At 32.9% G+C, this 22,525-nt stretch overlaps 3 protein-coding genes across 5 annotated transcripts; 2 read left to right on the top strand and 1 right to left on the bottom strand.

The window, feature by feature from the left end:
- Positions 1 to 283: 283 nt before the first annotated feature.
- LOC103313479 (uncharacterized protein) lies at positions 284 to 8,110 on the top strand. 2 transcript variants are annotated; one of them, XM_064358248.1, is made up of 2 exons: positions 284 to 424; positions 7,091 to 8,110. In XM_064358248.1, exon 2 carries the CDS (start codon positions 7,091 to 7,093, stop codon positions 8,060 to 8,062), a length of 972 nt encoding a protein of 323 aa, XP_064214318.1. In that variant the 5' UTR covers positions 284 to 424; the 3' UTR covers positions 8,063 to 8,110. The 2 variants fall into 2 exon arrangements, with proteins under 2 accessions (XP_064214318.1, XP_064214319.1); XM_064358249.1 differs by lacking the exon at positions 284 to 424 and adding an exon at positions 2,684 to 2,886.
- LOC660489 (zinc finger protein 675) lies at positions 8,099 to 9,755 on the bottom strand. The gene is made up of 2 exons (XM_966717.3): positions 9,400 to 9,755; positions 8,099 to 9,178 (listed from the first exon to the last, which is right to left on the bottom strand). The coding sequence occupies exons 1-2, from the start codon at positions 9,600 to 9,602 to the stop codon at positions 8,200 to 8,202; spliced, it is 1,182 nt and encodes a 393-aa protein (XP_971810.2). The 5' UTR covers positions 9,603 to 9,755; the 3' UTR covers positions 8,099 to 8,199.
- Positions 9,756 to 11,172: 1,417 nt separating this feature from the next.
- Positions 11,173 to 20,945, top strand: LOC660548 (P protein). 2 transcript variants are annotated; one of them, XM_015981095.2, is made up of 14 exons: positions 11,173 to 11,324; positions 11,372 to 11,464; positions 11,510 to 11,667; positions 11,721 to 11,896; positions 11,942 to 12,412; positions 12,457 to 12,572; positions 12,622 to 12,760; positions 15,468 to 15,603; positions 19,604 to 19,797; positions 19,848 to 19,941; positions 19,988 to 20,130; positions 20,336 to 20,594; positions 20,649 to 20,732; positions 20,779 to 20,945. In XM_015981095.2, the coding sequence occupies exons 1-14, from the start codon at positions 11,305 to 11,307 to the stop codon at positions 20,829 to 20,831; spliced, it is 2,136 nt and encodes a 711-aa protein (XP_015836581.1). In that variant the 5' UTR covers positions 11,173 to 11,304; the 3' UTR covers positions 20,832 to 20,945. The 2 variants fall into 2 exon arrangements, with proteins under 2 accessions (XP_015836581.1, XP_008194982.2); XM_008196760.3 differs by having other exon boundaries at positions 11,174 to 11,324; positions 20,639 to 20,732.
- Positions 20,946 to 22,525: the final 1,580 nt, after the last annotated feature.

Here is a 22,525-nt window from a genome sequence, read left to right as displayed (position 1 = left end):
GGCCCTCTAACAAAGCAGGCAGCTCCAAAGACACCTAGAAGCGCACAAAATGGCTCAGTGACGTAATCACTGCCACTGTCGATTTTACCTCTTCACATTCGTGGCAGACGGTACCGTAGGCGGTGGCGTCCTCCTCGACACACTTCGTTCGAGACCTGGTGCTTGGATGGGTGCTTTAAAAAACCGATTCCTGTGATAACAAACAATTATAACACAGCATTTGCACAAAGTGTTGTCTGTCAGAGTGACATGGACAAACTGCGCATGCGCACAACACACTTCGGTCATTGCTTCTTTCCTCTAGTTTGGTTTATGGCGGCAAAATTGGGATCAATAAATAAGGGCCTGCGCCACAAGGGACAACTACCTGTTGGTGGTGGCCTAGTTTACGGAGATTTCACCAAAGGGCTTTTTGCACGAGAAGGTGAGTTTTGATGTGTGTGGGTGCATATGCAATCGAGAGGGTACTGACTTATTGCCAACCTGACAGAAATAATTAACATATTTTGATTTTGAAATAAACTAATAATTAATTAATAAAAATGCGCCCCAGATGTTTTGCATTCCTATTTACTTGTACAAAATAAATTAACAAAAATCAGAATCTTAAAGCTCTAAACCCTCTGGGAATTGGTGCATACAATCTTTTTTTGATATTTGTGTTTTTTATAAGTGTAAGCTGTTTCAAAACTATGAAAACGCCAACGTTGCATTTTACCAATTTATTTTTTTTATATTAAATATTAAAATTGTTATTAATGCTTAGATCTCTCATTGAAAGTATAAATTACATTAGCTATTATTTTTTTATAATTCATAACAGCTAATTTTGAGAGAAAATGCGACACTGGCGTTTTTATGGATTTAAAACAGAAAATAAATGTAGTTCCAAGAAACATTCTTTATTGAAAAAATTGGCTAGACATTTTTTATTAAACAAAATGTTTATTAATGGAGTTGACACGAATTTATGATATCGGTGCAATGTATTGAAAATTAAAAAAAATATTTCATAAGTAATTCAAAAATCTGCGCCAACGTCGCATTTTCTCTCAAAATTAGCTGTTACAAAAAATTATTGCACTCCATGTCACATTTAAATTTTTTGCTGTATCATATTTTTGTAATTACAGTATTTTTTTTTTTTAATAAACAATGGAGTGTTATACTCAAAAGTAAAAGTTTTTGGAAATTGCAGATTCTGAAAGTAGACACACAATGATGTCCAGTAATGTTGGTCTGAGGTTTTTTAAATCGGTACTTTTTTAGTAATAATCGAAAATTTGCGCTCTGACGTAAGCAATGTCTCGACTAATGATTCGTCAGTCTTTCGCGGCATACAATTAACGCTACGACCTACGTTTGGGTTGGTAAACGTCAAATACAAATGTCAAAACCGTGCGTTGTCGATTATGACTGTGTTGTGTGCTAATATTTGGCAGGAGTATGTGTTTTGGTAAAATGACTGCTCCTGCAGCACATTTGAAGTCGTATGTAAAACAACGGAGGCAGAGATAAAGAATAGACATACGTCTTTTAAGCTATCTTTGTTGGCAAGTTTTCTATCTCTAGTTCTGTGACTGGCTCATTCAAAAAGGAACATTGCTGAACAGGCCAGGAATTTTCACCTTTTCAATTATTTTTCTCCAAAACGGTTGAGCTTTGGTTAAAATAAAAAAATATGGGTCGCCTATTTTGTTGTTGGCTATCCATATAAAAATTTAAATTTTTTAGTATAACTCCATTGTCAGTGTCAAAATAAAGAAAAATAACACGCTGTATCACCCTAAAACATTCAAATACAGACCAGGCTGTGTCATGATTTTCCCCTAAACGACTTTTGATAAAGAGTCAGTCTTGAAATGTAAATAGCAATAAATACGTGTTTTCATATTAAAACCAATTTAATAATAGCAAATAAAATCAGAACTATTTAAAGTCGGAATCACAAAAGTCCCGTCCTCAGAATCATCTGAATCCGCCGACAATTGTATAATAATTGGAGGTATGTCTTCAAGTGGGGAATTGCCCATTAATTTTGCCCAGTCCTCCCGAATTAATTTTTCGCAGTGTTGAACACTATTATTCCACATTGCAGGTGTAAATTTTGAAATCGTTTCGAGCCACAGAAGTTTAACTTTTTGTATCTTTGATTCAGCAGAAGTAAATGTAAATCTTTTGCCCTCGCCGTTAACAAGTTTTGGAACACCCCATTGGGATCAGATTCATTAATCCACATGCGCACTTTGTTTCCATTTTCATATATCCAGGTTTCATCCACGAACACGAATATATAATTATTTGATTCTAAATATTGCAGGTATCTTCTGATAAAACGAATTCTTTTCGTGATTATATGAGGTTGCTCGATAAGGACTTTTCGATTATTGAACTTTCTGTAACAGTATCCCATTGACTTCATTATTTTGTACAATTTAGACATACTGCAGATGAATTCACACTCTTCAACAGCGTATTTGTGCAAGTCATGTAAAGTAAAATGTTGTTTATTAGGATGGAATGAATGTATCTGTCGACCCAATTCCTCTTTAATGTAGTAAAATGCTGGGTTCGTTTTATAATTTACTTTTGGCCTCCCTTTTTTCTTTGGAGCTTCTACACACTTTGAGGCTTTAAAGTGGTCCAGAATTTTGAAAGCAACCGTGTGATGAATCTAAAAAGTATTGAATATGAGAAAAGTTTTAAAATTTTGCAAAGAATCCCAACATCGATCATGCGCGTAACTTTTTCACAAATTTCCTTCTTTCTCAGCTCCGCATTTTGATTTGTGATTTCTTCGCTGTACCTTACAATTGCCAATTTTTCTCTTTGTGTTAATGAGAGACCCGTTCCTTTTTTGCGCGAAGCCATTTTAAAGAATTGCAGGTAAGAAAAATAATCCAATTTCAAATGTGACGCGCGTTGTTGCTAACTTTGATTTTTAAATTTACTATGAACACCAATACCAACATGACGGCAGTTTGACAATTGTTTATTAAAAAAAAAACTTTATAAAATATTCATGCACTTCAAAAAACTAAAAACTAATGGAGTTTACACTTTCAATGAGAGATCTAATTATTAATAACTATTTTATAATTTTATCAATCTTATTAAAAAAAAAATAGTTCGGTAAAATGCGACGGTGGCATTTTTATAGCTTTGAAACAGCTAATACAGTCCTGAGATATTTTGGATTTTTAATTGTTCTAAATTCTTAGTTATAAAGCAAAAATTAAATTGAAAGTAGACAATTTTTAATATCTCTCTCTTCGAATGCGTAGCTAGCTGGCTATGTCACCCCCCCCCACATATATTTTATTTTTTTAATAAATACTATATAAGCTGAGTTAACAAATGTTTTTTAATTATTAATAATACGAGTGCGAAAACACAAGCTTAAAGTTTGGGGGCCGTTGTTATGCAACGAACGTATGCGAGTTGCAACCTTGACACCCGAGAACTTTAAGCATTTTCGTATGAGTGTAATTCAATTTCAATTTTTTTTTGTTAGAACATTTTAATTTAATAAAACACGTTGCTATGGGAAGCGTGTTTTAGAATAGTAAAAACATCTTGCTACCGGCAACATGTTTTAAAATCGTGTATATAATCTACGATTCGGATATTAAAAAGAAAGCTTAAAACGTTACCAACAAAAAAATAAGATTAGAAGTCTTTTTAATGCACATTTATTTATAAATTAATAAAATTATTTATTTCTAATGTGTTTGTGTCCATTTTGTTTAATTTGAGTATAAGGGAAGGTATACTTATTTGATGTTTCTTAGGATATCACTCAAAAAAACACAATTTTCTGGCAACGTTTCGAATTTTATTTAATCTTCTTTAACCCGTTTTTAAAAAACGAGTGACAGCCTGAAGAAAATTAAATTAAAATCGAAACGTCGCCAGAATATTGTATTTTTTGAGTAATAGTCCAAAAAATACCAAAGACCTTTCCTTACATTAAAAATAAATTTTTACCACTTAATAAATAATACTCGTCATTAATCCGATTCGTCCGCTAAAATTCTAATTTGCGGACTTGTTAGATAAATAACTATTTTATCATTTTTTCTTAATATTTTTTTGTAAGAAGCTCCAAAGCTACAGTTGAAATATTATTTACAAATCCTTTCTTATTATGCAAAACGAAGTATTGGTAATTTGCGTAAATCTTGAATCAATTATTTCAGGTAATATGGCAATCATACTTAATCATACTTAATAATACAATACGTTTTTGTTTAAATATGAGGATTTAAATTCCAACTATTCAATCTTTTTTTTTAATTTAATTCTAAGTATTTAATCAGTTTTTATTCTATGGCAGTTTTAATATCTGTGTTTCTTGCGCTAAGTAGACATGGTCTGGTGTTGTACCTATTTTTGTTTCCTTATCGACTAAAAAGCCGCATGAATCTACCTTTAAACCTGCGGATTTGCTCAAGCTTCTCTGCTTTTTCTTTTTTTTTACACGATGTAACATCTTTTACAGCGTTTGCTGTATTGGTTGAACGTTTCATTTTAATAGTTCTTCCGAAATTACCAGCCGTTAATCTATTATTTGTTTCTTTATCCCACTGCTCATTATTACATTGAGCAATTGTTAAAACAGGAATTTTTAAAATAATTAACATAAACAATCAAATAATTCAAAAACTCATTTTTTATTTTTTCAGATATTTCCCTTGGCATATTTATTATATAATTAGTCGCATCATAATCCATCCAAATCAGCATTTTGAAAACGTTTTTTTTTTTGTAATTTGTCGTATTAACGCACTCAAAGTAAAGTGCGATGTCATAATAGTCATTATTTAACGGAACATTTTACGAAAATTTTTAGATTGGCAAGAAGCAAATTCGGTACCGTATTTTTGCGAATTTCACAAATTTCAGGGGGCATTCAAGCAACATTACCTCCATTGTCATCCGAACTCTTGTTTTTAGACAAAACTTTGGATGAACCAAAATTTTACTACAATTTTTCACTTTCAAAATTGAGATATTGTCAACTGTCACAAAAATCCCTAAATCGGCCAAAATAATATTTTTTGTTTAAAAACAGCAAAAAGGGGGCAAATTACAAAAAATAGTATACAAAACTCGTTCCATAAGACCTTGAAGCACTCGTTAACGCCACTCGTTTTTGAAACTTGTTTTTTAACATACTATTATTTAATTTCGTAGCTTAAAGTTCTTTGGATTTTAATAAGCGATGTGAAAACTTTGTGGTCTAAATGCCACTACTCCCAGATATTTTCTCCATAATTTTAAATACAACTTTGTTTTTGTATTGACATTTACGATTGCAGCAAAGCATCTTCCGTAATAAGAACCGCGTTCTAAAAATTTTTTAATAACTGAATTAAATGACTCGACAGAATTATTATCGACATCAAACAATAGACTTGAAGATAAATTTGTAACTCGTTTTAATGCCTGCTTGAACAACTCAAATAAGGAAGTATTTAAAAAGTCAGAATATGCAAGGGCACTTTGAATAATTAATCGATTACCAAAAATATGTGCAAGTCCATTTAAAATATAATTTTTTAAGTTTTCAGCTTTTGGATACAAAGTACAGTTTTCGTTTTTTCTGTATTTTATCGCTGAAACAATAGCGCTTCTAACTACAAATTGTTGCCTCAAAATGCATAGTATACAGGCTGTTCCGTCTAAACCCCACAATAGAATTATTGGTAGTTCTAATAATGATAGTCATCACAACCATAATCTCTTAGGTCATGCTCAATAAAAATATTTTCAAGATGGTGCCACTTCCGGTTATACCCATGTTATACCGGAAGTTGTTATCAACTTCCTTATTTTAAATGAACGCTATATTTTTTAATGCGTTTTTGGATTACTAGAGTTATTTTAAGGAAGTTTTCATAAGCTATACCTGTACTTAAATTTAGCCATTTATGAAATATTTAGGGTTTTTTTATTTTTTTTTAAATTCGCTCCTTCCAGTTCAAAAATCGATAACTCTGCAATTTTTTATAATTTGGAAATATTTTTTAGCTCATCTGAAAAAGGAAACCTAGCTCTTTCCTTTGGTGTTTTCAATTGCCTAAAAACAAATATCAAACCTTTAATGTTTAAAGTTAAGTTTAAGTTTTAAAGTTTGGTTAAGTTTTTAAAGTCAAGTCTGTAGAACTTCAAGCACCCATAACCAAAATTTTTCAAATTAAAGACACAAGTTTTATTTCATTAAACCGTAGAGAATTTAATTTTGCATCGACCTATGTTAGCATTCTCTATACTTATGTTTAATAGTTTTCAAGTTACAATAACTTTTGCTGGGATTGAGAAATTCATTAGTCATAGGCTTTTTCTTATAGGTTGATCATAGGTATAGGGAATACTAAACAGATCGATGTAAAACAAAGTTCTCCTCCATCTAGTAAAACAAAAATGAAGACATCCCATTTGAAAAAATTAAGTTATGGGTACTTGAACTTAACCTTAAAATTTTTGGATTTATTGACTTCATTTTCAATTTTGAATACACTGAAGAACAGACATAGGCCTTCTTTTCTAATTCTCCAAATATGATTTCGAAATCTCTGAAATTAAGCGAGTTACTGATTTTTTAAGCGACATGTGCAAATCCAAAAATCTTCAAAAATCTTAAATATCTCAAAAACGGTTAAACTTGGGTATAGGGAAAGCTGACAAAAACTCTTTTAAAATAACCCAATTAATCCAAAAACGCAGTGAAAAAAATAGCTTTAAATTTAAAATAAGTAAGTTAATTCCGGTATAACCGGAAGTGCTGCCATCTTGAAAATATTTTCATTGAGTAGAACTTAACGAATTATAACTGAGCACCAACTTTTACATAATATGTTTATTAGAACTTTCAATACTTCTAATGTGTGGTTTAGACGGAACAGCTTGTATAAGAGACACCTACTAGAAAAAAAGTCATGGTGACCAGTGTATTTTTCAATAAAATAATTAGGCCCATACGATCATGCATTACGAATTTTTATCACCATCTTATATGAGGTTTTAAAATCTTACGTTAAGAATTTTTTTTAATTTCGCGCTAAAGTTAAATATCTCATTTGCTTAGATGACCAGGAACTCCTCCTACTCCTTCAAACAATTCAACGACGAAATCACCGACTTGTACAAGTCCCTCAAAGACAACAACTACACCGACGATGAGATTCGCAAGATTTTCGCGCCTTTGGCCCCCAAAACCCCAAACAAACTTTCAACAGCCCTTATCCTCACTTCACTAGCCACTTTGGCCCTTCTGTACTTCGCCACTTACTTTGAAACCATCTCGTGGCACTTATCAGCCCTTGGACGCATTTTCCTTATTAAATTGCTGCCACTTTGGGACTGGACTAGCCTAAAAAACGAAAAATGCCTCATCTGGAAACCATCAACCACAACAACCCCCGAAATAACCAACTTCAACTGCGCTTTATGCGAAAGCATCCAAGTTGTTGACGTTTACGACGAAATCTCGCAAGAAACTTTGAAAAATCGTTACTTGGACGTGGACGTTCCAGTGATAATCAGGCAAAGTTGGCCCAAAATGGCCGACTTTTTCGAAACACTTGTCAAAACCGCTGCCATTGCTGACTCACACCCTTGCAGTTTGGCAACAAACATTTACAACGGAGTGACGAGTGTTAAAAACTTGGTTTCGAAGACGCAACTGTTCGATAGATTTTTTCTCCATTTTCAAAATTGCGAATTTGGCGCCGTTAAGCAATTTCGGGGGTTTACCCCACGCCCGGCGTTTCTCCCACCTGAACTATCACCGGTGCAATATAATTGGCTGTTGTGGAGTCGGGATTACAACATGAGTCAGTTTAAAGCCATCGGGTTGGTCGATAAAGTGGCAGTGGTGGGGCAAATTGCCGGCGCAAATTTCATACGATTGGTTCCACGGGGGAATTGCGAAGGGGAGTGCCCCCAAATTGGCGTTAAACTACAGGAGGGGGAGTCGATTGTTTTGGCGGGATTATGGAATTTGGAGTATCGGTCAGAGGTGGGGGAAAATCTCGCCGCCATTTTGGAAATGCATTAGTATCATGTAATATGTGGGAATAATAAAAGACAAATACAGCATATACAATTATTTATTTATCGACACAAATCTACAACACCCTAGTAGGGACTTTGACTGGCAATATCACAGTTAAACAACCTAAGAACAAAAAAACTCTAAACGCTATCCCTCTTGTGCATCTTCAAGTGCCTCGTGAGATGCGCCTTATTCCTGGCATTATACGAACACACCATACATTTGAAAATCCCGCCATCCTCCTCTTTGACATGTCTCAGCTTGTGCGTATTGAGCGCATCCACCCATTTGGTCTTAAACGGACACTCCTGACATCTATACTTAAAAGACTCCTCTCCGTCATTATGTACATTAATATGCCGTGTTAGTTTTTTCTTCTTGGTGTGTTCGTAGAGACAAAACGGGCATTTGTACGCCTTATTGGCATTACGATGTGACAACATGTGGCTCCTTAGACACTTCTTGCGCGTCGTTTCAAACGCACAAACTGTACATTTGTGTGATTCCCCGAACTCATCGCCCGGCAGCGCCGCCATATGTTTACTCAAACTCGACTTGCGACGCGTCTCGAACGGACATTCGGGACACTTGTATGTGTTTATCTCGTCTTTACTTTTATGGCTCAGGGAATGTTTGAACAATGAGCGTTTCTCTTTGGTTTTGTATGGACATTCGGGACACTTGTATTTGTAAAAATCATCCGAGGTTTTATGCACGAGCATGTGCGATGTGAGACTATAGCTCAATTTGGTCTGGTAGCTACATTCGGGACACTTGTATATCAAAGCGTCCGAACTGTGGTTATGTATCAAGAGAAGATGGCGCTGGAGGCCATCTTTGCGTTTCGTGGCAAAGTCACATTCGGGACACTTGTGCATTGTGCTCGAATTATGAATCAGACTGTGTTTGCGCAAGTAATGCTTACGTTTAGTTTCATATGAACATTCGCTACAGTGGTAGATGGGGGTTTCGTCACGTGACTTGTGAAGAAGGAGGTGTTCCGAAAGACTTTTGCGATATTTACTTCGGAAGGTACAGTTATTGCAAACGTACTTCTTCTCAGAGTCACCGTATGGCAATTTGCGACGGGTGTTGTGACGGTAGACCGGTTTTTGGTTCCTAAAATGTAGTAGCACTTTTGGACCAGCTTATACACACTGGTGTATAAGTGGTTGCATAACATTTTTTTACAATTAACGATAATTGATAAGAAAAAAAATAAGTCGTCAAGTCTCACACATGAACACGACACAAAATAAAGACTAGTCACATTTCCTGTGCAAAAAATGGCTAAATCTAGCTGATGTGTAGTTGGCTGCATACCATATTACTTTACTTACGGTTGCGTTTTGGTCTCCAAATTCTCCACTTTTGGTTTAACATCTTCATAATCATTTAAATCGCGATTTTGGGCTTCAGGTTCAAGTCGCGAACACTTGTACGAATAGTAAAAGTCTTCAAGATATAATCTACGTTTTTGGCCTTTGTTAATTTTGTTTAATAACTCAATGGCACTGCTTGATTTTGTTGACATTTTTTTCATACCAGTACAGTGTCAGTTTGTGGTGATTTTCCAACCATTAGATAGCGAAATTGAGCTAAATTTGGCTCAGAATGATGTAAATAAACACAACCTTATTTTAAAGCTTCTGACATTTTGCAGGGTTAGTTGTAAAATACGACAAACGCGAAGTACGATGAATGCGAATTTGGTTATAGAGACTGATAATAATTTTGGCGGCAGAGTAGCTAAATGATGAAATTGTCCGTGTTTTTTAAATTCACAAAACTAGGTGTTTGGTTGGTTGCGCTTCCATTACATAACAACACCAAGTTGTTCAGAAAGATGGTTTCGGTTGGTAGCAGTTGAACGGTTTGCAACACTGTACCCAATTAAGAATTGAATTCGGAAAGTCATTTGGATCATTTTGTTTATTTCTTTATAATTCTTTTTCCTATTTTATTGAGTTAATTGGAATTTTTTGATGACACTTAAATTATTGGTTGCACCAGTTGACGTCTTTGTTCACCTCCACATTAGCATATATTTTATTTATGCATTTATTTTCCTAATGTAAACAAATTAAAATTCATAAGACAACAGTTTGATTTTAAAACTTGTACATCATTAGGTGCAATTAGTTGCTGATATTTAAAGTTTCCTCGAAATGGGTTCGACGACTCTACGAAAAAATATTTACTGCGTTTTGTGGTTTACTGGAGAATAAAAAATACATAATTTTGAATCCCTCAAGAGAAACAATAAAGTCTAGTGGTCGGGGCTTAAAAAACTAACCAAACAATGACCTTTCATATTCTTAATCAAAATTTCATGGTACAGTCACTTTATGTGTCATCACTTGGAACACAGACTGTACTCAATGTCGTGTTACCCACCGTTGGCAGAATTGTCACAAGTTTTATGTCTGAATACCTTCCAGTTACATAATTTCGGAAATGATAAATATTTGGGCTAATGCTAGACAAGAATGTAGGTTGGCACGTCTGGTTGCATTATTTTCCGGTCAGTGCTGCCAAATAAACAAATTAATGATTTTCACTTGTTTTACATTAAGCAAAATACCAAAATCCTAATCAGTGTTGCAAAAATAAGCGCAACACATTATATAACAGAATAAATCATATAATTATAGCAGACACGAAAATAAATCAAAAGGAGTGTCATTTTTATATTTCGCAAGCATCGCAAACCACAAAATTATTCCTAATTTGTAGTTCGTTGTTTGCAAAAAATTAAAAAAAAACAATAATTATACGTAGTATTTTTCCATACCAGAAGTTTTCTGGTTTCTAAGCAAAAAATTGACTGAAATCAATCATTTTCTTCTAAATCGTTGCATAAATCGTTCTTTTGAACAAAAACAAGGCTTTTTCCGTTTGTTTTATGAAAGTTTTCTCGTTTTTGCGCTAAAAATTGTCTGCAAATTGATGCTTCTGGTCGGAATAAGTCGTTATCAGTCACTTCTTATAAAGTGATCTAGTTTTTAAGCAAGATTAACCATTTTCTTCTAAACTGGGGCATAAACCATTTACTACACGAAAGTTTTAATCGGTTTATATGTTCATAAGCAGCCTCTTGTTGGCAAAAAAACTATTGTAGTATTTTTTCATACCAACTGGGTAAACAAATTTTCTTTGAAAGCCTCTTGTGGCAAAAAATTATCTTTGGATTGATAGTCCGCCATCTTCGCCAACGATGCGATCGTGTTCCCGTAAATAAAAGAATGGCCGCTACTAAACCAAGGTAACTTTGTTAAAAACTAAAATTGCATAATTTCAGCAATTTTTAAGGATAATCCCAATTCCTTGCACATCACACCAACACAAAGAGTCCCAAACCAACATCGAAGACAGCCTTAAAGTATTTCTCTCAACAGACATGGAGTAAGTAAAAATTTTGGTTATTGTTACGTCATTACCGCCGACTAGATTTAAGGTCAAGAAAGAGAAATGGCGCGACCTGGCCAAACAATTAAAAATCGCCGTTTTCGTGGGCATCTGGATCGTGTGCAGTTGTGCCCTAATGACCAAAAACGTCAAAGTTCAGCACATGCACCAGTTGAGCATTTCAAGTGGCGAAACGAAAAGTAAGTTTAGTTTTGAATTTGGCGCCAGAGTTTTTGTTGGCACACGTGTCCAGGTTTTTTGATTTTCGAGGAGCCGCAAAATACGCACTTTCGGGTCACTCTGGAAGGTGCCCTTCTTCCGTCGTGTTACGAGAACTTGTCGGTGAATTTTCTGAACGTTTGGGTGCAGTTGGTAGTCCTGAAGCAGCCGTCCCGGAAACTAAAACCCAGCAATGTTCTTCTCGTCCAGGTAAAGCCCCGAAAAGTGCATCATGACCTCACAAATTCAGTTTAGAACGTTTCGGACCTTTGGGAAGTGGCTCTGGTGCCGGAAAAGCTGATTGATGTGGTTCCGGCAGTGACGCATGAGAAGACGTTTCATTTGAATTCGATCAAAGTTGGCGATTTTAATAATAGTTTATTGGAGGTTCGGTTTAGTACCAATATGAAGACAAATTTTCCTCTATCGCTAGGTTATAACCTTGAACCGATTAACACCGACTTGGGGATTATTTACGCAGGGTTGGTACTAATTGGTTTGTATATCGCCATAATTTTCGAGCTTGTCCACCGGACGTTGGCAGCCATGCTTGCGAGCACTATGTCGGTTGCGATATTGGCAGTACTGAATGCCAGGCCTACTTTGGCCGAAATTGTCTCATGGATCGACATTGAGACGCTTTTACTCCTCTTTTCAATGATGACACTTGTGACAATTTTAAGTGAAACAGGGATTTTTGATTATATGTCAGTCCTGGCATATAAGGTAAACTCAGTCAGGTGTACCAACTCACCAATTTTTCGGACCAGATTACAGGTGGGAAAATTTGGCCGTTGATCAATACTTTGTGTCTAACGACGGCGATTTTTTCCTGTTTTTTGGATAATGTCACAACGACTTTACTCACTACGCCTGTCACTGTCAAGTATGACGTTTCAAAACCGTAATTTTATATTTCAAGTTGGTAATTGCAGATTGTGTGAAGTTATGAAACTAAACCCTGTTCCCGTACTTATGTATATGTTGATTTTTGCAAATATAGGGGGCGCTATCACCCCGATCGGTGATCCCCCCAATGTCATTATTGCATCAAATGCTGATGTCATCAGATCGGTAAGTAAAAAGAAAGACTAACGAACTTACAGATAAACACTTGAATGGATAATAACAACAAAAAACCAAAACAAAAATGTTTTTATTGTTAGGAATTTCCCAAAGTGCATTATTATAATTTCAAATCAGATTAGGTGTTGTCAGACTGACGTAAGAAGCGCAAAAAATTCCAAATTTATGTACAGGCGGGTTCACATCAGTGGCAAAATGTCAGCTTATACAAAACAATAAAAAAAAATGTGACAACTGATCTTTCCTACACGCATATTTACGTCATTAAATTTGTTTTTAACTGTACTAGTTGTGTCGAGTTTGCGATAATGACACTGAAAAACTTGTGTAAAAATTACTAACCTTTTATATCTTAACGACTGTTATGACATAAATTGCAACAGTTCTTTTTTGTGAAAATTAGTGCTTCAAAAAACAAAATGTGTAGAATTATCGGTGTTATGACATATCCGTCAGTTTATCTTAGATAAAAAGACAATTCAAGATTCGATTTGTTGTTTTCTGTACTTAACTCAGTCAGAAAATGCCTCATTTTGTGAAAAAAGTGGTAAATTCAAAATTTAAAAATTAGTAAATACAGACTGATCAAGAAAAGAAAAAAAGTCTGCTAGCAACAGATTTGCAATTTGCGTACTCCATTGGTATTCTTTAAAATTTACATCCAGTGTTGCCAACTGTCTCAGTATTTTTGGATCTGTCTGTATATTAAAAAAGGCGGTAAATTTAAAAAGTGACAAGTTAACTGAATGTTAATTTTCCTATTTTCTTAAATGATTTTATTTATACTTCACAGAACGAATTTGAAAATAGTTGTTTATTTTTTGCAATTTTGGACAAAAAATAATTGAACCACACCTTCAAAAATCATACAGTGTGGAATTTTTAACTGAATAAAATTCATAACTTGGATATAGGCAATTTTTTTTACAAATTCCAGAAACAGGTCGCTTTTTGTTTTTGCTTGCCTCTCATTTGGTGGATATGCTTTTTGTTTATCTGCTGTCAAAACTGCACAGCCACCTACAACTTTTTTTTAAATGTAACGGTATGTCGTGTGACACCTTAAATGAAAGAGCATTATAAAAGTAGTACAACGCACTATTTGTTTTCTAAACATTGTCAACGCTCAAGTGATTAAAAAATTAAAGCAGTGTGGATTTATTAATTAAAATAACTTGGATGGATATAAGCGATTTTTGTAAAAAATCCTGAAACAGGTCGTTTTTTTATTTTCTTTGAACATCACATGGTGCATGCGGTTTCTGTTTATCCATTTCTAAAAATGCCCAGCCACCTCTAACTTTTTTTTTTCAAATTAAACGGTAAGTCAAGTTTCACCTCATATGAAAGAGCACTTTGCAAGGAATACAACGCACTCTTTGTTTTCTAAATATTTCCAAAGCCTACTCAATCAAAAATTGAAAACCAATTTTTATATACTGAAATTAGGCAAATCACACTAGAAATGTTGCAAAATGTTAGGAAGTCATGCTATTATTATTATATTATTTCCCAGGAGAGGAACGGTGCTCTTTTTGAATAATTGCATTAAATAACGTTCAACTTTTAAAATTGGTTTTTATTTTTTTATCACATAGGCTTTGAAAAAATTCAAAAAACAAATAGTGCGTTGTAATGCTTGCGAAAAGGGCTTTCATACGAGGTGTCACTTGACATACCATTACATTTGAAAAAAAAAGTTAGAGGTGGCTGTGCATTTCTGACAACAAAAACCATATGCACCAAATAGTAGGCGAGCAAAAACAAAAATTGACCTGTTTCTGGAATTTTCACCAAAATCGCCTAAATCAAGGTTATGAATTTTATTCCACTTAAAAATTCCACGCTGTATAAACGGCCTTTTTATAAAAAAAATCATAATTATTCAAAAATTTAACGGAAAACATTGAATAGTAGAGTTAGTTCATTCTAAATTTAAATTGTTTGTGTTGAAAATGCGGGAAATTCGAATATTTAATTCAGACTTAACGGCGGGAAATTTGAATTTATGCGAAGCAAATTTTAAACAAAATAATAGCGCATTTATAAAATTTCGATGTAAAATTAAAGATAATTTAGAAACTGATAAGTCTGTCAACTACTAACTTTCAAAACTTTGAATTTCTGACGTATATTTCAGTTATTTGAATCAGAAAAAGCTGGAAATTTGAATGTGTGCCTAAGCAAAGAATAATAATTTACAACGTGCGTTAAAATATAATAACAGTAATTAAAAATCCCGTTTCTGATGTGTTTACCCTTTTGGAATCCCCGAATGTCGAATTATGTTATTGACACTAATCTGTCCAGCCTCTCAAGGCGCCCGCCCGGATTGTCTTGAGGTTGCTGTGGTGCTTTCCCGGAATTAAACTCAATGCTGCCAACCTGGCTGTGATCAATAAAAATTTTGTGGCATTTTTGCGCAATTTAATTGCAAAAGTGTCGAAAAGAAGCCCAAACCATATGGTCCGCACTTGACCAATAGTGAAATTAATTATTATATAACAGAGCGTAGAAACAACCGGTTCGTTCATGCGTTAGATGTCAGATAGAGGGAAAAAAACACAGATTTAATGCGCGCCGCGCCGTATAATTGAAATTATGCTAAAATGTGTAACAAGTAAACAAATATTTCTATAATTATTGCGTCACGCCACTTTTTTCTTTTCTATTTTTATACAATGTTTCTTGTTAGGGTATTAATTTTGGGACTTTTACTCTGCATATGGGAGTGGGGTCCATAATTGCCTTCTTGGTCGTTTATGCACAGCTGAGGTACAGCCATCGGGACCTTAAGCTCTTCAAATATGCGGAACCCACCGAAGTACAAGGTAAGTTCGGGAAAATGAATATTCATTTAAATTTATTGCCAAAACTTTTGTGAGCGGCCATATTTAGGTTAATTTTTGTGGCCACAAATCGTTCATCAAACGCGAAATTTTGGAAAAAAAAGTAATAACAAACGTAAATTTTATAATTTCTCAAATAAGAAATTGGAAATACAAAAACTTGGAATAAAGGTTAAGGCCCTTTCATTTTTATTTACCTAGTTTTGTTAAAATCTGATAATGAATAACAAAATTTTGGCTTGTAGTATGATTTAACGACCACCTGGTATAGTGTCAAATAAGTTCATAATTATTATACTCTAAGGGCCGGTTTATACAGGCTGTTCCGTTTAAACCCCACATTAGAAGTATTGGTAGTTCTAATGATAGTCGTTTGAAAATTTGTATTCAACCATAATCTCTTAGGTCCTGCTTAATAAAAATATTTTCAAGATGGTGACACTTCCGGTTGTACCGGAAGTCGCTGTCAACTTGCTTATTTTAAACGGAAAGCTAGCTTTTTTAATGCGTTTTTGGATTACTAGAGTTATTTTATACCTATACTTATGTTTAATAATTTGAAGTTACAATAACTTTTTGTTGGGATTGAGAAATTCATTAAACATAGGCCTTTTCTCATAGGTTGCTATGGAAATGAGAGAAAAAATGTGAGAAATTAAAGTTTTTTAAATCACCATTCAATGAATTTATTTTGTTTTCACGGAATGGATAACATAATTTTGAACAAAGTTTATCGTTTAAGTTTCATCAGAAATATTTTTATGACAAACTATGCAAAAATAGCTGCGGGTAAAAAAATTTTCTACAATGTCAGAAAAAACAACATAACTTCAAAATTATCAGAGATAGGTCTAGGGAATGCTAACACAGATCGATGCAGAAAAAAATTGTCCTTTATCTCGTAAAATAAAAACTGGGACATGATATTTGAAAAAAATTAAGTTATGGGTACTTGAAGTTGTTCAAACTTAACCTTAAAATTTTTTGGTTTATTAACTTTATTTTCAATTTTGAATACATTGAAGAACATATATAGGTCTTCTTTTTTAATTCTCCAAATATGATTTCGAAATCTCTAAAACTAAGGGAGTTACCGATTTTTTAAGTGCTAGATGCAAATCCAAAAATTTTCAAAAAATCCTAAATATCTCAAAAACGGTTAAACTTAGGTTTAGGAAAATCTGATAAAAACTTCCTTAAAATAACCAACTAATCCAAAAACTCAGTGAAAAACATAGCTTTCCATTTAAAATAAGAAAGATAATACCGACTTCCGGTATAACCGAAAGTGATACCATCTTGAAAATATTTTCATTGAGCAGAACTCCACGGATTATGACATGGATTACGAATTAACTTTCAGATAATTATCTTTATTATAACTTTCAAAATTTCTAATCTGGGGTTTAGACGGAACGGGCTGTAGAAAGCTTCATTAAATTTTAATTCGTTGTTAAAAGTTAACAACGCGAATAGACCAATCAAATTCATTCAATTTGGTTATGTGATCAATTAATCACGCATTTAAATGCAGATTAAATTAATGACACTTATAACATATAAACCGGTCCTAAATGTTTAAATTAACAAAAAAGAGGCGATTTTGAGACAAAAATTTGCAGTTTTTTGGGTATCTTGTGATAAAGAGAAGAAACATTTTCGTACTTGTAACAAACGTCTAAAAATAATAATAAAAAAAATTTCTACTAGACGTTTGTTACTCTTTGGTACTAAACTCATAATTAGCAAAAAGCACCTTTTTGAAGCAAGAAAATTGTAAATTTTTCATAAATTATATCTTGAAGTTCTAAATTCTGAATTATATTGTTTCGTGTTAGCTTCCGTACTCAACCACTCTAAGAAGCTTTTGATCATTTTGTTGCCACTTTTCTTCCCGTGATTTTTAAATTCGCAAAAATGACGTATTAAAGCCATTGAGTTTTTTTTAAAATATTGTCCTGATATAAACTTCATTTTTTAAATCAATTGTCAGTGTAAAAAATTTTGAATTTATAATGGAACCCCGTCACATAGCCAACGAAACCTGGACGACTAATTTTAAATTTTAAATTTTAAATTTTAAATGGAGTTACCAACGTTGAAACAATTTGACAATTGATTTTAATTTCGAATGGACGATACTAAAGTTTGAATAATACACAGTGTCCCACGAACGAGTGCATATACAAGTGGTCCAGCTCAGCTCCCGTCTTCTGTAGCTCAGTTAGTATTTAAATTGTAGATTTGATATTTTGTAAATATTATTTATAGTCTAGGACACATTTTAGGAAAATATTTTTTATTATACATAGTGTCCCAAAAAAGTATGACGTGATAATAATGATTTTTTAATGGCATGCTATTATTTTTTAGTGCTTATTAGGGTGCCTTTCTAGCTTCTTACATGTCTCTAAAGTTTCTTTGGTGTTGTGTAGGTCATAACAATTTGCTGCCAGTTTTCTACTCGTAATTTTTAAATTAGCAAAAAATTGAATTCTTTAAAACCACGTCATGATACCTATATTTAAAGTTTGAATCACCCTGTGTGGTGAATGATATACAACTTTTTAAGACTTCAAGCATTTTTGCTATTTTTTATAGTGAAGATTAGTGAAAAACCTATTTTGACTCTAAAATTACGAAAGATTTTGTTCACTTTCAGTTGGTTCATAAACGAGAGAACAATCAGTCTTTTTTGAAAAAGTAGACCAAAACAATTTTCATACTACCACTTTTTACTATTAACTTTTAATTTGCAAATAACACCTTCATGAAGTAAAAAATTTATGAATTTTTCAAAATTGTGATTTGAAATGACTTGTAAAATAACTGCCATACTTAAATATTATGTCAGTTTTTAGTATTTCTTTTTTACAAAATGTGGCTTATTTTGTTATCACTTTGTAATCGCAGTTTCTAAATTAGCAAGCAATGACCTTTTAAAGCAATGAAAATAAAATCAACTTTTTTTTCAATACTTGAAGGCATTTTTCAGAGTGGGAATTAGAAAAAAAGTTTTTGTGAAATGAACAACAGCTTTCATTCAGAAATTTCGCAAGACTTTGAGAACAATTTTCATTCTCTTTCTAAAGCAAAAACAATATTTTTAATCTATGACGTGAAATAAGTACATACTATAAAGTTATTAGTGTTTTTTGAGTTTTTGAACATTTACGTATTATTAACAAAACTGGAGTTTTGAAGCGCAAAAACTGGGTATTTTTAAATCTTGTCGTGATGTACTAAAATTTGAATCATTCTGTATAATGAATGATAACATTTTTTTAAGACTTCAAGTAATTTTGGTATTTTGCTCAAGAAAAGCTAGCAACTATCTCTATTCAAAAACTACCAGAAATTGTGATTTTAAGCCTTTTTAAAAGCTTTTATTTAACTTACTCTGTTGTCTGTCTGTCTGTTTTCATATTGTCGGAGCCAAATTTGAAAAGGTTCCAGTTGGTCCAATAATTTAAAATTTTGTATACTTATTTAATGTGGATGACAATGCAATCCTATGTAGTTAAATACCCCCTAAGGGGGTTAAATGGGATTTTGAAGTTTCAGGTTATGTTTACAAAAGGGTTCTCGATTTGTACATACTGTAACTTATACCGACATAGACGGTATGTTGGTTATTTGAAAGTCACGGTAGAGCACAGTGTAATAAATTACTTCATTTACTTAATATAGAAAAAAAAAATACATAAAAAAATGTTTAAAAAAATGCTTTTATTTAAAAGATTTACTGAATAGACCCCAACAATTTCCATACCCGAACTTTTTAAAATTTACTTTTATTTTGCAAAAAAACAACTTCTTAAATCAAGGAAAAGAATTCGAAATCATGGTACTAATGTTTTTCAATCACAATTTTTAAATTAGCAAAAAATGACAATCAGATCCCGAATCATTATCTTGTTTAGTAAACGTAATTTTTGGCATTTTTCGTTATTCAAATTATGAAAAATACACAATTTCTCAGAACTTCGTCGTGAAATAGCCGTTTGGAAACGTGCTGCAGCTTCTTTGAGTAGCTATAGCAAGGATGAAGACACGGTAAAAGAGTCCCTCTTACGTCGAAGTACGACTCTTTTGGGCAAACTTAAATTAACTGCCAACATAACAAGTTCAAACATCGAAAATTACACCACAAACTTGAAAGATTTGCAACGCCAGGTGCCACCACACCACTAACCTGACCAGATCTAAACCCTCTTTCATTCTAGTACCCGATAAGAAACAAAGTACTATTAATCAAATCCGGAATAACGCTAAGTTTGGTCATTTGTGTCTTCTTCTTACACTCAATCCCAGCTATGAGTAAGTATAGTTTGGTAATAGTACTACCAGTACTAGCTTGTGCTAGGTATACTAGGGCTAGGCTGGACGGCACTGCTCGGCACCTTACTCTTACTTCTTTTATATGACAAGGAGGACATTGAGGGGATTTTAGGCCGAGTTGAGTGGTCCACACTACTATTTTTCGCATCGTTGTTCATCCTGATGGAGGTACAGTCGAATAAAATGAAAATGACGCTTTAATAAACCAGCCCTTGCTATGACATAGTTTTAAAATAAATTTCTTTAGGACCCGGTTTGCCGAAAGCGAAACAAAAATTTAATTCAACAGGCACTGGTTTATTGAGGCGTCATTTTCACTTTGTGTGACTGTACTAGTGCTAGAGCTGCAGCTAGAACTAACGATCGGTTTTAGGCCTTGTCCAGGTTAGGTTTAATTGATTGGGTGGGCAAACAAACGCAAACTGTGATCATGTCAGTTGATCAAGACTCACGATTGACAGTTGCCATAGTTTTGATTTTGTGGGTTTCGGGGATTGCCTCAGCTTTTGTCGACAATCTCCCCCTGACTACTATGATGATCCGAATCGCTACAAACTTGGCCAATGATCAAGAACTACAATTACCGTTACAACCGCTGATTTGGGCCCTATCTTTTGGAGCTTGTCTTGGAGGTATTATTTTTTTTCTAGGTTTTTTTGGTTTTAAATGTTTGCAGGTAATGGTAGTTTGTTTGGTTCGTCTTCGAATATTGTGTGTGCCGGAGTGGCCGAACAACATGGCTACAGATTTACGTTTCTGCAATTTACAAAGTAATAAATAAATTTTTGAATTTTTTTTGGTAATTTTGTTTTTTAGGGTTGGCCTCCCTGTCACAATCACAAGCATGGCGGTTATCACTGTTTATTTAATTGTGTGTCATGTGGTGTTTTGTTGGCACTGAATCGTGTTTTTCAATCACTCTGTATCTTGTTAACATTTATTATTGTTATAAATTTCTAATATAAAAATGTAATTATTGTCAACAGTGATGGACTTTATTAACCTTGATCCCAGGTAGTTAATTACGAGGTTCTTCGCTTTGTTTCTAATTATGTATCATAATGTTTTTGAAAAGTACATGCCAGGGGCGGATCTAGAGCTTAATTTTGGAGGAGGCCCTTCCAAAATTTTTTTCGGTCATATCAAATGTTTTCATGCTAATTTTACAAAAAAAAATTATAAATAACAAATGCCGCTTATAAAGTAAATTAAAAACAAAAAGATAAAAATTAAAAAAAAATCAATAAATTAAGAAAATAACTAAACGTTATTGAGAGTATTATACAGATATTTTTTGTAGTTTTATTTTTTCGTTCTGGCTTTATATTAGAAGAAATGATGGTTTTTTGTTTACTTTTCTGTGTTTAGGTATCATAAGAGGGGCGGATCCAGAAATTAATTTTAGGGGAAGGCCTTTCCAAAAATGTTTAGAATGGCAAAGGTTAAGCTATTAAATGCAAATTTTGCTGTCGATATGTTAAAATATTTAAATAAATTAGTACACAATATAATCCCAAAAAAATTATGATTCAAAAAAATATTACAATGCAAATTTAGGTATATTTTTTTAAATAAATTACTCTGTATTTTATGCATTTTTGGAGATACATATTAGCTGTTTCAAAACTATAAAATCGCCAACGTCGCATTTTACCGAATTATTTTCTTAAATAAGATTGACAACACTGTAAAATACTATAAATTACATTAACTATTATTTCCTTGGAGTGCGGGAATAATTTATAACAGCAAATTTTGAGAGAAAATGCGACGTTGACGTTTTTACAGTTCTGAAACAGTTAATAGCTGTTAATCATTATGTTTTTTTACAAGTAAATTTTGCTAAGTTTTAAAATAATTAAATCTCATTGCAAAAACACTCTTTTTAAAAATCAATAAAAAAGTATAACAGGGAATGTTTACGTACAGTTGTTTAACTAAGTTGTAAGTTTAAAAAATTCCTGGACGTAAAAAGAACTTCTAAACATAAAATACGACTTTTCGAGAATCTTCCTGCAACACTTTTTTTAAGTAATCTTAATTTCTTTTTTAATTTAATAATAAATGTGCATTAAAAAGATTTAAGTATTATTATGTACAAAATATTTGGTCATTAGACTTTTATATAATTCATTGAAAATTGAAATTGCCCGTGGCTATCATATTATAATAAATGTTTTCGAGCTAGTTTTACAAAAAAATTACAAAAAACAGTTGCCGCTTATAAAATAAATAAAGAACAAAAAGATAATTATAAAAAATAAAACAAAAAAAACAAATATAAAAGAAAATGAAATAATAATGTTATAAAAGTTATTGAGAGAATGACAGAGAATTTTATTTTTCCGATCGTGCTTTATTTTAAAGAAAAATATTTTTTTGTTTTTTTTGTGTTTAGATGTCATATCAGAGGCGGATCCAGAAATTAATTTTAGAGCTAGGCCCTAAATTTTTGAATGGCAAAAGTAAAGCCATATTGAATAAAACTGTTGCTATACGTACGTTAAAATATTTAAATAAGTTTACACAAAATTTAAGCCCATAAAATTTATTGAAAAAATGT

The sequence above is a fragment of the Tribolium castaneum genome, chromosome 8 (genome assembly GCF_031307605.1).
Source record: "Tribolium castaneum strain GA2 chromosome 8, icTriCast1.1, whole genome shotgun sequence".
In the NCBI taxonomy this organism is placed as follows: Eukaryota; Metazoa; Arthropoda; class Insecta; order Coleoptera; family Tenebrionidae; genus Tribolium; species Tribolium castaneum.
This window is presented reverse-complemented; position numbering and strand designations above follow the sequence as displayed.